Here is a 14,317-nt window from a genome sequence, read left to right on the forward strand (position 1 = left end):
TCTGCAGACTCGAGATTTGACATTAGGAGTATTGAAATTTAAGAAAATCGTTTTGATTGGGTTTCGACCAGAAATGTTGCTTTTAAGGGATCAATGTTCAACGATTTAACCTTTGAGAACTCTATCAAACTCCTCCGCCAATTTTGGGTCTAAACACTTGAAATTTTAGATATAGATTCTTTGGGCCTGAATCAAACTTTAAAATTTTATTTAAGCCCAAAATAATTAATGCTAAGTGGTCAAAATTGGGGTCAAAGTTAAAAAGAATTACCTCTGCAGTCTCTACTAACTTTTCTCTATAGTAGTTAAGTAAGTCTATTATAAAGAAAGGCATTACCATACATATGCACACTAAGTTAGAAATTTGGCTGTCAAGGGGTCAAAGTACAACGATTTGACCTTTGAAAACTCTACTAAACTTCCCCGCCATTTTTTGGTTTAAACCTTTGAAATTTTAGATATAGATTACTTGGACATGGATCCAACTTTTTTAATCTGATTTGAGTCCAAAATAATAAATGTTAAGGGGTTATAATTGGGGTAAAAGTTTTTAAAAAAATTGACCTCTGCAGTCTCTACAGAATACCTAGCCAATTTTGGGTCTAAACATCTGAAATTTTACATAAAGTGTATTCAGACATAGGGCAAGCTTTTTAATCCGTTTTTACCCGAAAATTTGGCTGGCAAGGTGTTAAAGTTCAAAAGATTTAACCTTTGCGATCTCTAGCAAACTATTCAGCTAATTTTGGGTCTAAACATTTGAAATTTTACATAAAGGGTATTCAGACATGCAGCAATCTTTTTAATCAGTTTTTGGGCGAAATTTTGGCTGCCAAGATGGCAAAGTTGAAAGAGTTGATCATTGCACTCTCTACAAAACTCCTCTGCCAATTTTGGATCTATACACTTGAAATTTTAGATGTAGGTTACCTGGACATGAGTCAAACTTTTTAATATATATATATATATATATATATATATATATATATATATATATATATATATATATATATGCACATAAAATTATAAACAGTACATAATCGGGCTGAACTGTTAGTATTTTTAAAAGAAAGAATGCTGCCTACACACGCACGCACACACACACACACACCCATACATATGTTTGTGTGCGTGTGATTTTTGAAAAAGGAAAATAAGATGTGAAAAAAGTAGTTATTCATACATCTTGTACACGTTTTTTGCTTGTTATTATTAAAGATGACACTTGTCTGTCAATTCGATTGCTTTTAGGCTTTTTTAAATTTTTTTATTTTGTTGTCTTCATAATTATGTACCTTTCCAATTTGTGTTTATTTATTCTCAACTTGTCAAGTTTTGAATGATCACGTGTTCCTCAGAGACGCAAGTCTCTAATTTGGGCCGACCACATTTTTACTCGTTATTTACTAGCTGGTTTATTTGTTCATGTCTGGTTTCTTAGATTGTCTATTTTACTTTTTAATTGCCGTTAAAGTAATTCATATATTTCTTATAATGAATAAACCAAAACAATTAAAAATAAGTTTGTAATGAGTAAGCTATGCATTAGAATAAAAATAATTAAAAATACGCTTTTTAATGAGTGGACCTTTCATTGCAATCAAAACAATTAAAAATATGTTTTTCATGAGTAAGCTATGCATTAGAATACAAACAATTAAAAATACGTTTTTTTGATGAGTAGACCTTTCCTTACAATCAAAACAATCAAGAATACGCTTTTTAATGGGTGAACCTTTCTTTTAGAATGAAGCAATTAGAAAGTGCTTCATAATGGGAGAACCTTTTATTACAATCAAAACAATTAAAAGTACTTCAACAATGAAATAATATCAGCTATTCACGAAGCCATCTGCAGAGAAAAATCAATTATCCAACTCACATACTCCGGACCAACACTGAGACAGCGCTTATCCAAAACTAGAAAATCAACCAACAAAACCGTCTGCACTCCACCAAATTGTCTCACCAATAACACAAGATTATGCAAGCGCACATATTCCGTGTATCAAATACAATGTGCAATATGCAAGGAGTTCGACATCGGTAGCACAGTTAAGCCATTGCATATATGCGTAAAAACACGCAGTGACCAAGGCATCCTCCTTCCATAAACATCTGTCTAACAAGCACAACCTACCAAAGATATACAAATAAACATATTAGCCACAGAAAGAAACCAAGGAAATCTGAGACTTATAGAATCACTGCTAACAAAGTAATTCAACCCTAAAATAAACAATAGTGCAGAGCAAAATTGTAGCTTCCTTATATAACCATATGAACACCAAAAACATTCTTAACATACATTTAATACTTATAATAACACACAACATTCATTGTGCACTCCTAATATTTGGTGCGCACGGATGTTGAAATATCATTGTATACACGAAACTACAAAGACGTCCGTATTGGACTACAACACACAATACTAAGACCATTCTATATAAGATAATTAATATGTACAGTGTGGACCAAAATGAGGGTCCTATCTTTAAATTTGAATAACTTCCACAAAATAAAAGTTAAACTCACCAAACTTTATGTGTGTGTAGACTGACCCTTCCGAGATTTTTTTGAAATAAACAAAACAAATTTTGGCCGAAAAACACTTCTTAAAACTTACATGAATTTATGAATTTTTAAAAATAAGACCCTTATTTTGGCCCACCCTGTATATATACATATATATATATACATATATATATACATATATATATGTATATATATATATATAATATAATATAATATATATAATAAATAGATAACAGCACGCCTATAAACTCCCGATATATGTAACTACTATTAAGCTCTTGACAAACACTTAATTAAGTGATATTATATGATAAATAAATTAATAAGAAACTTATATAAGAATTTGATGGTAGAAATCTTTTATTTCTTCATTAGAGTGTGGTTTGCTTGGCGCGTAAACTTACACGATTTTGAAGTTGAAAGGTGAAACCCGTAGGTGTATGCTGATGAGCCTACTGGAAACTGATTCGCATTCCATAACTGCGCTAGTTGTGTTTTTGTGCACAAGGAATTTCACTCTTTCTTCGTGTCTTATGGCTTCCGTGGATTGTTGTTTCTCCCATGCCTTTCCATCTTGTCTCACATATCCATAACACATTCCACTTGTATTTTTATGTAATAACTATTCATATTAGAGAGATCATATTAGTGTGAGATAGACAGGGTATATATAAAGAGACAGAGGGTACGTTTTAATACTGCCGGGAACATGTAATACGCTTATTTTCCACTTCCGTCCTGATGCCGCAGCATGGTGGTGGTCCTTGGTGTTCCAGGCAACAACCAAGCCAGCATGAAATTTGTTCTGGTTATATTCAACGATACCTAGCAGAGCGTATCTCTCTCCAGGCCTGGCTATGACCGACTTCGCAGGCACTTTATCGCTGAAGTTCTTCTGAACCTCTTCCACCTTGGCCGGTGATCTGTTTCTCAGAGATCCTTCACCCAGTGGGGCAGTACCAACACCACCCCCTCATGTAGTTTAGCCTGCCAAATGAAGTTACAAATACAAGAAGTTATTGCTGAAAGACATCCTAGTTGTACAAGGAGACTGGAAGGCAAAGATCGGAAAAGATACACAGAAAAACTGGAAAGGCACTTGTGGGCCATACTGCAATACAGAGACCAATGACCAAGACTTGAGACTGCTCGAATTTGCGACGCTTAACAACCTCTAAGTGGCCAATACATTCCACCTTCACAAAGCATCCAGACGGTGGACGTGACACAGCCCAAACAGATCCCACCAACAGATAGACTACATCCTAGTGAAGCAACGCTTCCACATATCGATCAAGATTGCCAGGACATGCAACTTCTCTGGAGCAGACATCAATAGCGACCATGAGCTGATCACAATATCCTTCCGCCTACACCTCATTAAGATGAAGAAGAAACAGGGCCATACCAGAATTAAGTTTGATCTGAAGAAATTTAAAGACCCAGACGTGGCACAAATCATCGAGGCCAAAATTCGAGGGAAATTCTCCCCACTCTTCCTACTTGACCCTAATGGCACAAATGCAACCATCTTCATTGACGCATTCAACACTGAGACGGACAATGATGTTCTCGGCAAGAAATGGACTACCAAGAAGCCTTGAGTCACACCAGACTTACTCAAGCTGCATGACAAAAGGAGAGACCTTAAGCAGACCAAGTATGAAAGTGATGAGGAAGCGGACAAATATAGGCAAGCAGGTCAAGATGAACATACTTAAAGCAAAAGAAGACTGGATCTCTGAACGTAACGTCGACACAAACAATGCCAAGAAGGCCTGCCAAGTAGTGAAGGACCTCACTAGCAGCAAGCAAGGACAGCCTAACACCATTTTCGATAAAATCGGGAAGTGTCTGTCTGAGTTCAAAGACATCTTTAATCAGTGGACAGAGTACACCACAGATCTATACTCATAGTGTGCAACAGGAGACAGAGAAGTCCAACACCCCTCTGACTACAGATACAGACAGCTTCCCAATCCTCAAAGAAGTAGAGGAAGCAATGAATTTCCTGGAGAAAAGAAAATCAGCAGGCACTGATAACATCCCAGGAGAATTTGTGCGTACAGGGGGTGGGGCAACGATTGTTGTGCTGCATGCAATCTGTCAGAAGATCTGGGACAGGAGGGTGGCTAACACAGTGGACCCAGTCCTTAATGATCACCCAACCTATGAAAGGCAACCTACAACAGTGCAGCAACTACTTCCCCATCAAGCTGATATGCCATCCTAGCAAAGGGATGCTCAGGATCATATTGAATAGGTTAAGACCCCAGGCTGAAGCAATTATAGCTGAAGAGCAGACAGGATTCAGGACAGGACACAACACAATTGAGCAGATCTTCAAACTCAGGATTCTAAATGAGAGATACCTTCTACACCAACAAAAGCTCTACCACATATTTATAAACTTAAAGAAAGCATTCGACAGAGTGTTGCATGTAGCACTCTGGGTGACCATGAACTACTAAAACATCAATTATCATCGAACCTCTACGACAAGACAAACAATACTGTTTACCTCAACGGAGACACTGGAGACTGGTTCTGAACGACAGTTGGAGTGAGATAAGGATAGTTGCTCTCATCGGAACGTGTTAATATTTTCTTTGAAAGAATTTTGATATGCATTTAAAGACCATCAAGGAACAATCAGCATCGGTGGCAAAACAATCAAAAACCTGCATTTTGCTGATGATATAGATGGACTCGCAGGATCAGAACAAGACCGCAAAAACTTGGCCAGGCAACTAGATAGATCCTCCACAGCATGGAAATTAGTACAAACATAACAGAACTGATGACAAATACTGACAATGGAATCCAAACTGACGTCACTGCTAACGGAGAAAAGCTTGAAACCTTGAAGAATTTCAAATATCTTGAAGCAATAGTTTCAGATGAGGATCCAAACCTGAAGTATTAGCCAGAATTGCAATGACAGCTACAACACTAGCTAAGTTGAACATCATTTGGAAGGACAAGGCAATCAAGCTCAGCTCAAAGACAAGATTCATGCATTCAGGCCTCAAAAATGAGATGCTTCAGAAGACTGCTTATCAAAAACAGAATAAGGCAAACCATTGGTCCTTATGAGGATCTTCTTACCACAATTAGGAAGCACAAATTAAAATGGTTCAGCCATGTAACAAGAGGAGAGGCTTGCCAAGACAGTGCTCCAGGGAACAGTTGGAGAGCATAAGACAGAAGAAGAGATGGGGAGACATCATCACAGAATGGACAGGATTGAAGCTGAGCGAGGTGGTCAAACATCTCAGAAAGTGTAAGCAAGAGACTATACACAATTTTATTTCAAGCTTATGTATAACCAACACACTACATACAATGATCTTTCAAACTTAAGTGTAAATAATAGACTACACAAAATGCTATTTCAAACTGAAGTTTAACCAACAGAATACACCCAATGCTATTTCAAAGTTATGTGCAACCAACACACTACACGCAATGATATTTTGAAACTTAAGCGTAACTAACATACTACACACAATGCTATTTCAAATTTAAGTGTAACCGACGGATTATGCACAATGCTATTTTAAGCTTAAGTACAACTAACAGACGAAAATATTATTTCAAACTTAAACAGGGCCAACAAACTGATGAAGCGAACTTCTTATTAAGAAGCTTAAACGCATTAAAAATAAGATGTTTTTATTCAATCTAAGGGTTTAGAAATGGGAATATTATTTAAAATTAAAGTGTAATCTAGCGACAGACGGACAGAGCATTTATGAAGATACGTGGGCGCATTTTAACAACGAGAAACAATTTACAGAAAGATGCAAGTAAAATAGTGATTTTGTTTTTATTTTTTATTTCTCTTAGAAGAAAATGGCGAAAATTATGCAGCTAAGTAGAAAGGTATTTTGTTTTTATTTGATAACAGTTATTTGTTGTCTATTGTTTTTTTTCTGTGTTTTTTCCTTTTTTTTCTTGTTAACTATACTGCACAATAATGATAAAATATATATGTACTCTTAACTCGAAGTTGTTTTCTTGCGGATTTTTTTGTTTGTGCTCTACTTTTCCAGAAATAATTCTCTCTCTACATATACGTCAGTATTATTTATTTTCTATGAGAAAATAGATTAGGTCTTATTTTGTGCTTGGCCACAATTTTATTGAAATATATACATTCAAGATAATTTAAGACGTTGGTTTTGGAATATTAGAAGTTATTTTCCTTGAACCATGTTTAAGTTATCTACCGTGAATTATACTATCCAATCAGGGACTGCAACTTCTACTTCTAGAACCTAAAATATATGTAAATTCCTTCGTATGTGAATGTTGAATTGAATAATCCACTTCTTTGTGGATTTAGGCTTCAAGCCAGTTGGGTGTGTCCGACTGGTTTTTCATTATAGTATGATTTTCACGAATCTGATATATTTCCCACCAGAAGTTGCATCAATCACTTCTGATACAGCTATGGGTTTGATTTGCTGGTGGCAGCTATCGTTCGAGATATCAAAATAAGTCGTCTTCACTTTTATAGCGCCCATGCATCTCTTTATAAGTAGTTTGCCCTGGTAATACATGCTTATTTCGATTGCGTTTAGAACTACTAAGATATACTATTTCATCAGTACGTCTGTGATGTTTACTTCCTTTTAAAACACCCACGCATATCTGTATAATTTATACATTATATACATATAATTTTTTTTGCCCTGGTAATACATATATATTTCGATTGTATTTGCGACTATTAACGTATACTCTTTCATTAGTAACTACGTCCGTGTTGTTCACTAACTTTCTAAACGCTCATGCATCTGTCTATACTTGCTTGCCCTGATAATATAGGTCTGTTTCGATTGCGTTGGGGGACTTCATTAAAAATTACTATATAAAGTTCATCTCCTTTTGTAACATGCATGCTCTATAAATTATTTGCCCTGGCATTACATATCCATGCTGATTGTGCTTGGGACTATTAACGTATACTTTTTCATCAGTAATACTTATGTGATGTTCACTCTTTTTTTTCTTTATTATGTTTTATGACTCATGTTATGTTTGCCTTCTACAATGATCAATAAATGTATATATGCGAGAATTCAACAATTTTTGATCAGGTAGCACTAGAGAAGTGCTCTATAAATAGTAGAATAACTGTAGAGATATGTCACACTTAGAAAGAGAACCTGCACTTATTTCTGGTATGCATTTTCGAAGTAACAACCCATAGATTCAGAATTTATTATTTTGTTTTGTTCGTCGCAAAAATTTTTGGCAATATCATCAAACTAAGTCGTGTTTACGTTTATAACGACCATGCATCTCTCGTTAATTGTTTTCTTTCTTTACATGAGCAGCAGTTTCTACTTTTGTTTTCATTCATGAGATCTGCATTAAATCCATGGCAAAGATAGTTTTCCTATGAATGGAATTAATATTGATTTTTTTTATCCCCCCCACCTCCTCAGTGAACTCTCTAGAGAAGGAGAGAAGAAAATACGGAACACGAAGAGGATTTTCAAGTGTCCTCGTAATAATCTCTGGAGACCAACAAAAAAATGATTCTATTTAATTTTGTCAAAAGACATGAATTGCAAATTTCAATTTGTCTGAAATAATATTTGCTTGATATGAGTTTCCTTTCAATCCGTCTATCCATCTAATAATATCAAAAAAGATTACGGCAAGTAAGCTACACAGAAACCTTCATATTTTATTTCCACGGGAAATCATCGGGCTAATCTATCTTCTTTATTTGTAAAAGTTCGACAAGAAAGTTCTTGCGGTTTTTAACTTTCAAATTCAGATGAAAATATCTCGGCTCAAATAAAAAAAAAAATATACATTTATTGATCAAAATAAGCACCATCAGAATCAACACACTTTTGCCAACGCAAAACAAGACTACTTATGCCAGTAACGTAAAAAATCTTACGTTCTGGTGGAGATGAAGTCGCTGCAGGCGTTTTTGATATCACTTAGGTTTTTGAAGCATTTCTCACGCAGAAAGTTGTCGAGATGCTTGAAAAAATGATAGTCAGTAGGTCAGAGGTCTGGAGAATATGGAGGATGAGGCAGAGTTTCGTAGTCCAATCCGCCCAACTTCTGCAGGGTCGGCTTAGCAACGTGTGGTCGGGCATTATTGCAGAGGAGAATTGGGCCTTTAATGCTGGGTATTTTTATCGAAGTTTCTCATGCATTTCATCCATTTGTTGACTGTACTTATCCGCCGTTATGGATTCGCCTGCATTACAAAAAAAAACTGTAATGGATGGGACCGGTCGCAGACCACCAAACAGTCAGCATGGCCTTCTTTTTGGTGGAACTCTGGCTTCGGGAAGTGTCGTGGAGCTGGTTTTTGTAAAGAACCTACTTTTCATCACAAGTCATAATCCGCTCGAGAAACGAGTCGTTCTTGTTGCATAAAAGAAAAGAAGATGACACTTCATAACAGCGTTTCTTTTGGTTGTCGTTCAATTCGTGAGACAACCATTCATCAAGTTTTTTGTGTCTTTCCAATCTCTCTCAAGTGATTGGAAGTCGTCGTATACATCTAAATCAAAAGCAAGTGCTCGAATGGTTTTGCGTGGATTGGCTTCGATTAAGGCTTTTAATGTGCTGTGGGGAGTCATCTGTTTGAGGTTTATATTCATGTGTCATATCAAATTGAAGCTGGTAAAGTTGTGACTATTATTCTAGCGAGAATTGTGCACGGGATAATTATTCACGTCGAAGTACTTGTCGAAGGGTCGTCGGCTGTGGTTTTTACGTTTCGAATTTCTTTTGGTGGAAACCGCGATACAAGTGCACATTGATCTTTATTATAGAGTGGACGATAGGTAATTATATTTCTTATTAATTATTTGTTTTATTTTTTATTTTTTACAGAAAGTAATAACAATCAATCGGGAAGAAAGATGCTTCCGATCCTGATTGCCGCACCAATCCTGGCCCTGTCTCTTGTCATTGTCGTTTTTGTTTTCTTGTACTACCGAAGGTAAGAAGTAAAAACTTTCGCTTTCTTTTTTTTCTTTTCTTTTTTTTTTTTCGTGTCTGCATGTCTAGAAGACCACTTAGTATTTATCAATAACTATCCAACACACGGCAGCATGTAAAACAGACGTTAGACCAAATATGATGACGTCATTTGCATTTTAAATACGGCTTTTAATATCAATTCTAGAGAGACCCGTGAAAATTCCACAGCTGAATCCTTTATCCGTTGTCTATTGCTGCCGTGCTTAAAGTTATTTCCACTCTATGAACGTCCGTCGCGAATGCCGACCTCACAACATTATTGTAGCACCTTTGTGTAAACTGACACGTACTCTGGTTGTAGTTTCAGAATATATTTGATTATATGGTCTATATTTAAGACCTGTGTAATAGTTTATGACATACTTCTATTCTGTAACCGTCTGGCGTGAACATAGACTCCACGATATTATTGCATTTTTTTTAATGAAAGACACTATACTTTGAAATATTTATTTGCGCAAAATATTTTTTTAAAATATGCATTTTACTATTTGAACAAATTAAGCACAAGGTCATTAAAAATATGGGAAAATCGGTGTCGTTGATCATCCTTTGCCCCCATAACCATAAAAAGTATATTCTACTCTTAACTAATAGCATCTAACACCACAATACCATATTCACTCCAGGGGTCGTCCTACTTAAATTTTTCCAAATTGTTCAAAAGTTTTATTGAAAATAAATTTGGATCCTAGTTTAAAGTGTATTTTAGTTTTAGTTTTTACATTTTACACGACAGCGACATCGGATATTTCTTAATCTTCTGCGATTGGATGATTCCATCTTTAAAAAAAAGGGGGGGGTGGAATTGTTACGAGAACAGGTCCCCTGTTCTTGTAAGTAAGTAAAAATGAGATAGGATAGTCCGAGAATTCGAACCTGGGAAGCTAGGTTTGGAATTAAGATTCAGGAGAGTTTAAAATAAATAACAGATATGTTTATTGAAAAGGAATTCGTTGTTTAGAAATGTTATTGAAAGGAATTTGATGATACAATTCTGTTTATGAAAATGAAATTAAAATAGGTAATTTAAATACGAACAATAGAAAATGTTAAACATATTGAGAAATAGGTTAGACCAAAAATAGGTTAAATAATTCTTGTTGGAGATATGTATGAACGTGAATTCAGGACACGTGAGTCGGGTACATGCTCGGACATGGAAAGAACGAGACACGAAAGCATGTCCAGGCCATGTGATCGATATGCACGTGTTGGCCATGCAAATACGTTATGGCTAAGAGATGAGTTCTCAATAAAATTGGAGTTTAGTGAGACGCACAGACAGACAGACAGAGAGATAGTGCCGGGACAGCGTCGAGACAGGGTCGACAGGAGGGTCAGACAGGGCTGATATTAGTCAGAAGGAACCCACCTTTGGAGGCGAAAGGCTAGAAGTTGAAATCATGTAGAAACTTTGAATTCCTTGGATTGAAATCATTGACCGGTCAAGAAATAAAGGACGTCATCATTTTGTAACTGCTGTCTTTTGTTGTGTCATTCTACAAACAAAGGTATTGCGAATCATTTATAAGAACTTTGTGTATAAACCCACCTACGTAATGTGTCTCTATCATCTTAAGAATGTGTCTCCCTCAGCTATTATAAGTAATGACTGTTCCTTCTTTATGATAAAAGAACTAATAATCCTCATCTCTAAACTATATGTGTTAAGAAAATATATGTTATAGAACATTTCACAAGCTGTTTAAATGTATATCTCTCTCATCAGAATTGTATTACATGTCTCTTTATATATACGCGATATAATCCAGCCAATCGGAACACTCAAATACACTATATGATATTCAATATAATATGAACACCCAGTACATAACAGGATGATAACGTACATACAACCAAAATAAAACTTTTATCATGAGAAATTCTTTTTTTTAGCATGGCCAAATACTAACAAACAGGTAGTATTGTCAATAATCTGTAAACGACGTCTAGGCTGGCTCGGATATATCCTAAGATTGGTCCCAGAGGGAATTGCAAACCAAGTGCTCCAATAGACCACTGATGAAAAAAAAAGACGAGGAAGACCAAAAATGAACTGAAAACAGAAAATCAAGAGATTTGATTACAGCAAGACGAAATTGAAGGACACTGTGGATCTAGCTTCAAATCGAAAATGATGGCATACTTCGACTGTCTCATTGGGTCGCAGGACACAGGTGTTCTAAAGTCTAAACCTGAGTCTAAATCCGTCAGACTGATAGTGTGTATTTAAATCAAGTTTCAGAATAAAAGATTATACTTCCTTTTGAAATGTGATTTAAATGTGTTTAAAGTATGTTAAATCTATATCGTGTTTGAATATATGGTTAAGTGGCAGTTTTAGTCATTTAGAATTGATTTAAAGCTTCACCGCTCATTCATTTTTTACCCAAATTTGATACAATTATTCTCAGCTATATTGTGAACAAATAACTTTCAATTTTCGTTCAGTAAAACAAAAGTTATGATGAATTTTCTGGTGCTCCAAATCGTAAAAATAGTTAAGAATGTGAGCGACGTTTTTTCTGACTTCAGCGGCTACTGTTGCTACTAATTCGAAAAGCGAATTAACAAGTGAAACAGAGAGAATGAAAGAATGAAAGGGAGATCATATAAAAAATGCGAACATGAAAAGTAATATGGTTAAGCTTAAACGTTAAGAAACTAAAGGACTAGTTGTTAAAACTGGAAAAGAAAAGGACAAGATATTCTAGTAAAAATATAATAAATGTATAACTTAAAGTATTTCAGCATTCAGAATTTTTTAAAGTCAATTTATAGCATTATATAATCAATTCTTAATGCTGCAATATTTTAAGGTATAAATTTATTATATTTTTTTACTAGAATATCTTGTCTTTTTCTTTTCCGGTTTTAACAACTAGTCCTTTACTTTTCCATGTTTAAGCTTAACCATATTACTTTTCATTACTTTTCATGCTCGCATCTTTCCATTGTAATTCTGCGAAATAAGGAATTTCTAAATATTAATTGTGTGTTCCTTGCCGAATAATAAAATTGTTTGTAAATCCTAATTTAAAGAATTTATATATATATATATATATATATATATATATATATATATATATATATATATATATATATATATATATATATATATATATATAATTACGTAATAAACTCTACTTTATAAAACAGACAAGTTATTGAGCTTACATTTACTTATAGATTTGGAATAATGCACATAGTCAACTATAATTTTAATTTTGACGTGTCGTGCCATTGTGTATTAAAAGTTTTACATAATTGAAAGAAAAAAGATATATAGATTAAATTTCTATGTTACATTTATTGTAGCCTGCCTGCCTGCCTGCCTGCCTGCCTATCTGTCTTTCTATCTGTCTGTGTGTCCCACTTTTCCTCAAAAACTATTGGACGGATCTGGTTGAAATGTTGTACGGATCTTTGTTATGATAAGGTGCAGCGAACTAAGTATTATAACATCCGTTCAATGCATGGTTAGGGATTAATAGGGATTAATTGAGATTATTATTTAATTTAAAAAGAAATAGTATGAATTAAACCATATTAAACCGTAAATTTAGCATAAAGTCGTTATTGTTATGGGTATTAATTTACAAAACCAGTTTTGAATTTTCCAAATGAAATTTTAAATCGGCGCAAAATCTTTTGCACTAATATCATACTCGTACTTTCTTTTTTTTTTTTTTTTTTTTTTTTTTTACATAGGCATCACCACATTATCAAGGCCCAGAGGCCACTCAAGGATAAGGGTTAAAGAGTGTACAGTAGAAGTTGGTCAATATAGTAATCATTAGTAATGAAAATTTGGTAAATTTAATAACTTATATGGAACGGCTCATCAAGAACTTATTTACCTTAGACTTGAACACAACCATATTGTAGTCAGCCGGAAAGCAGGAAAACGGAAGACAATTCCACAGGCGTGCAGTTCTAAGAAAGAAGCTTTGTTCATGGAATCTATGTTTAGGTTTAGGCACAGATAAAGAGTGGGGGAAATTATTGATAGTGTTTATTCGTCAATTAAAAAAAACTGCAAAATTCTTTTAAAATTTAAAAATGTCACAAACTAATTATCTTTCTAATCATGAAACCATACGCACACATGTGTGTTTTGTATTCCCCCCCCCCCAAGTTTTGAAGTTGTTTATAAAAAATTGTTTTTTTTTGTGTGCGAGTGTCTACTTTAGCAAGTTTTGTTTTTCAGATTTTAATGTTTACATTTTTTTGCTGTTTATTGTCACCCTTTTCTCATAGAGTGTTTAGATTTCAATCGCAAATGTGACTGAAATCGAAACACAAATGGTTAATGTCTACAAGGATCGTTCCAATTTTAACTCAAAAAGTTGAAGAGCTCCGAAGACAGGAGTGATGCCATTAAAACGAGCGACTTTTTATGCCCCAGAATTTATTTTTCTACATAATCACCACTATTCTCAATGTATTTTTGCCGGCACTGATGCATCTGTGCTTCTGGCGCATGTCTACGACAGAGGTTCTTTTCTTAGAGTCTCACATCGTCAACATCTGCAACAGAGAAATGAAACTTTCGGATTATGTATGCATAAGTTCAGTCATTATAACAATACAATTTGCAATTACCTTTAATCCATTTTGGAACGCCTTCTCATATATTAATGAAATTATATTAAACACTTACCCAGTACATTACAGCACCATTTGCAATTCGAGCAAATGGAAAATTATTTCATTGGATAGTCATGTCTGTTAATCATCAGAGGGGTTC

General features: G+C 34.8%; 1 protein-coding gene across 2 annotated transcripts in view; it reads left to right on the forward strand.

Annotated features, from left to right (window-relative positions):
* Window positions 1–14,317, forward strand: part of LOC145245901 (VPS10 domain-containing receptor SorCS3-like) — a 1,435,182-nt gene that overhangs the window by 1,366,529 nt on the left and 54,336 nt on the right. For both annotated transcript variants that reach the window (XM_080107637.1, XM_080107638.1), the window contains exon 24: window positions 9,415–9,523. In XM_080107637.1, coding sequence (XP_079963763.1) covers window positions 9,415–9,523 — 109 coding nt within the window. The remainder of the gene's footprint in view (window positions 1–9,414; window positions 9,524–14,317) is intronic.

The sequence above is a fragment of the Euprymna scolopes genome, chromosome 23 (assembly GCF_053919585.1).
Source record: "Euprymna scolopes isolate OS-2025 chromosome 23, ASM5391958v1, whole genome shotgun sequence".
Lineage (NCBI taxonomy): Eukaryota > Metazoa > Mollusca > Cephalopoda > Sepiida > Sepiolidae > Euprymna > Euprymna scolopes.